This window comes from Physeter macrocephalus, chromosome 4 (assembly GCF_002837175.3).
Source record: "Physeter macrocephalus isolate SW-GA chromosome 4, ASM283717v5, whole genome shotgun sequence".
In the NCBI taxonomy this organism is placed as follows: domain Eukaryota; kingdom Metazoa; phylum Chordata; class Mammalia; order Artiodactyla; family Physeteridae; genus Physeter; species Physeter macrocephalus.
Window position 1 is genome coordinate 101335244 of NC_041217.1, and position 2763 is coordinate 101338006.

The window sequence follows — 2763 nt, forward strand, 5'->3', positions numbered from 1 at the left end:
GAACCCGTGTCCCCTGCATCGGCAGGCGGACTCTCAACCACTGCACCACCAGGGAAGCCCAATTTGTGGATTTTTTTAACTGTCTACATCACCTCTTGCTAAAAGCTTGTTTGTCTCAAGAGGTTATATACTGTCAATAGATATGTGAGAGCTGCCTTGATTAAACATGTTCTAAGACCAAAAAAAAAAATAACAAGAATTAGCAACATTCTTGTCTGAGTGTTAACAGAGACTAGAAAATAATTCAATATAATAACACGGGGAAAATGCTTATGATACAATATTAATTTTAAAAGGATGCAAAATTATATAGAGTATGATCACAGTATATCATAAAACAACAAAAATCTTACTAGTAATCAAGGAATAATGAGATACCACTTATTACCCATCAGATTGGCAAATATTGAAAAGACTGATAATAGCCAGTGTTGGAAATTATGGGAGGAAATGAGTAGTCTTATGCAATTTAGATTTGAGTGTAAATTGGTTCAGCGGTAGCTGTTAAAGTTGAAAATAAGCACACCCTTCGGGACAGCAATAAAACACTTAGTTATCTATGCAAGAAAAATGTTCCCCCATGTATAAAGAGGCAAGTACTAAGGATGCTTATGGCCACCTTGTTTATTCTAGTAAAAACCTGAAAACAACCTACCTGGGCATCAATACTGAGAATAAATAAATTATAGTATATTCATATAATAGAATACAAGGTTTTTAAAATATAGATGAAGTAGAAATCTATGTACTGACCTACATACATATATATGTCTATATATAATTATTCAATAAATTATATACATGTATATAATTAAATTTAAAATAAATTGCATAAAATAATAGTGTATTCACATTTATGTTAAACACACAAAAAACACATATATAACTAACATTTATTGAACATGTTTCAGGCACTATTCTAGAGCTTTATGGGCTTTGACTTATTTAATTCTCAAAACACTGCCATGAGCAATGTACTATAATTGTACCCATTTTACAGATGAAGAAACCAAGATACAGAATGTTAAGTTACTTGGCCAAGGTCAAATAGCTGCTAAGTGGTAGAACTGAGATTCCAACCCAGGCAGTCTGGCTCCAGAGTACATGCCTTAAAAGAAAGAGATAGGAAAGGAAACCAAACTTAGTTCTTTTTTTTTTTTTTACATACAAAAACATACAGTTCGCTTTTATTTATAATCAAATGGGCGCTATACTTTCAAGCGCCTAATTCCCACTTTAAAACTTCATGCTGCTGGCAAGCCAAGATACTACTTTTTTACGCGTTAAATCCCACACTGGGCTTCAGGAGATAAATTATAAGAGAAAATAACTCACCGTCATCCCCCTTTGCCATGAGACCGGTAGCTCTGGTCTGCCAGGTATTGATAAGAGAAGGCAGCAAATCAGTGGAAAAAATCTTATGGGAGAGACGCCTGGCTGAAATACCAGACCCCACCCCAGAGGGAAACTGGCCCATCTTAATCTAGAGTTATTCTCGGACCAGCATGGACAGCACCTAACCAGCCGTCTGCTGCAACGGAAAGCATTAACCGACACCTGCCGCAGAAGCAAAATCAGGTGGTGGTGGAGTGGGGGGGCAGTTTTCTTCACAAAGCAAACGCGGCAGTGCACACAGTGTGTACAGCTTGTCCTCCAGCAAGGCTAAGCTGAGGGGACTTGAGTATCAAGGACAAAGGATTTAAGCCATTGATCAGGGCGCCACACTAGGACTGGAATGAGAGGTGTTACCATAAATTCGCTACAACAGAAAGGGGTCCAGAGCTCGGCAAGGCTACGACAAAGGTCTCCTTTTTCTTGACAGCCCAGCCAGCTCTTCCCTGATGTGCTGCACAGAGACCTCATCTCTTTTCAGCTTTGCTCGCTTCAGTGCTTCCTGGTAGATTTCCTCTGCTTGTGCATATTGTTCTCTGTGCATCAGGACCGCAGCCAGATTACTGAGCAGCACGTGGAGCTCGGGGTGCTCCACCTGCCTCGCCAGGTCTGACGCCCTCTGTGCATGAACACACGCCTCGTCGGAGCGGCCCTGCGCAGCCAGGGTAGTGGCCAGGTCGCTCAGCAGCACGATGGTCTACACACGGGAGGAAACACAGGCAGCGGCTGCTTGCAAACACCTCCACAGCTCGAGAGTCAACGTGGAGTCTGACGAACGAACTGTGGGTGTCTTTCTCCTAGTATTTCTTCAGAAATCTGCAAAGCTTTTTCATACATCCTTTGTGCCTGTGATGGCTGCTTGGAGAACAGAAGGTAGCGGGCATAGGTGTCTAGGCACATGCCCAAGAGGAGGTGGGTGTTGGCTTTCTCTTCCACTGACAAAGTGTCTTCTGATAATTCCTTTTCTCTTTCATTTTTTTCCTCTAGAGTTGAAACGCAGAATTCATAACCAGCAAAAGCCAATTCCTGTCTATTCTGAGCAGCATAAATAGTGGCCAGCTTTAGAGAGATTTCTATTATTGCATTGTCTTCCTGTTGCATGCCCTCTCCAAGCAGGTAACTCATTGTTGCTTTAAAAAGTTTTTCCGCCAAATCGTAAGTGTAAGTGATGGCCTTCTTGTTATCACTCTTATAGGCAAGATGAAGAGCATCATGCAAAATTAACTCTGCCTCTGCTGGCTCATCTTTCATGATGCACAGCTTGGCTCGCTTCAGCAGCTGGATGATCTCGGCCTCGGCGTCCCCGGCCGCCGCCCCGCCCGCGCCCTGCCGCTCCCGCTCCTGCTCCGCCGGGGCGGGCCTCGAGGACCA

At 42.9% G+C, this 2763-nt stretch overlaps 1 protein-coding gene across 1 annotated transcript; it reads right to left on the reverse strand.

The window, feature by feature from the left end:
• Positions 1-1582: 1582 nt before the first annotated feature.
• LOC102992474 (tetratricopeptide repeat protein 19, mitochondrial-like) lies at positions 1583-2763 on the reverse strand. The gene is made up of 2 exons (XM_055083955.1): positions 2170-2763; positions 1583-2089 (listed from the first exon to the last, which is right to left on the reverse strand). The coding sequence occupies exons 1-2, from the start codon at positions 2641-2643 to the stop codon at positions 1793-1795; spliced, it is 771 nt and encodes a 256-aa protein (XP_054939930.1). The 5' UTR covers positions 2644-2763; the 3' UTR covers positions 1583-1792.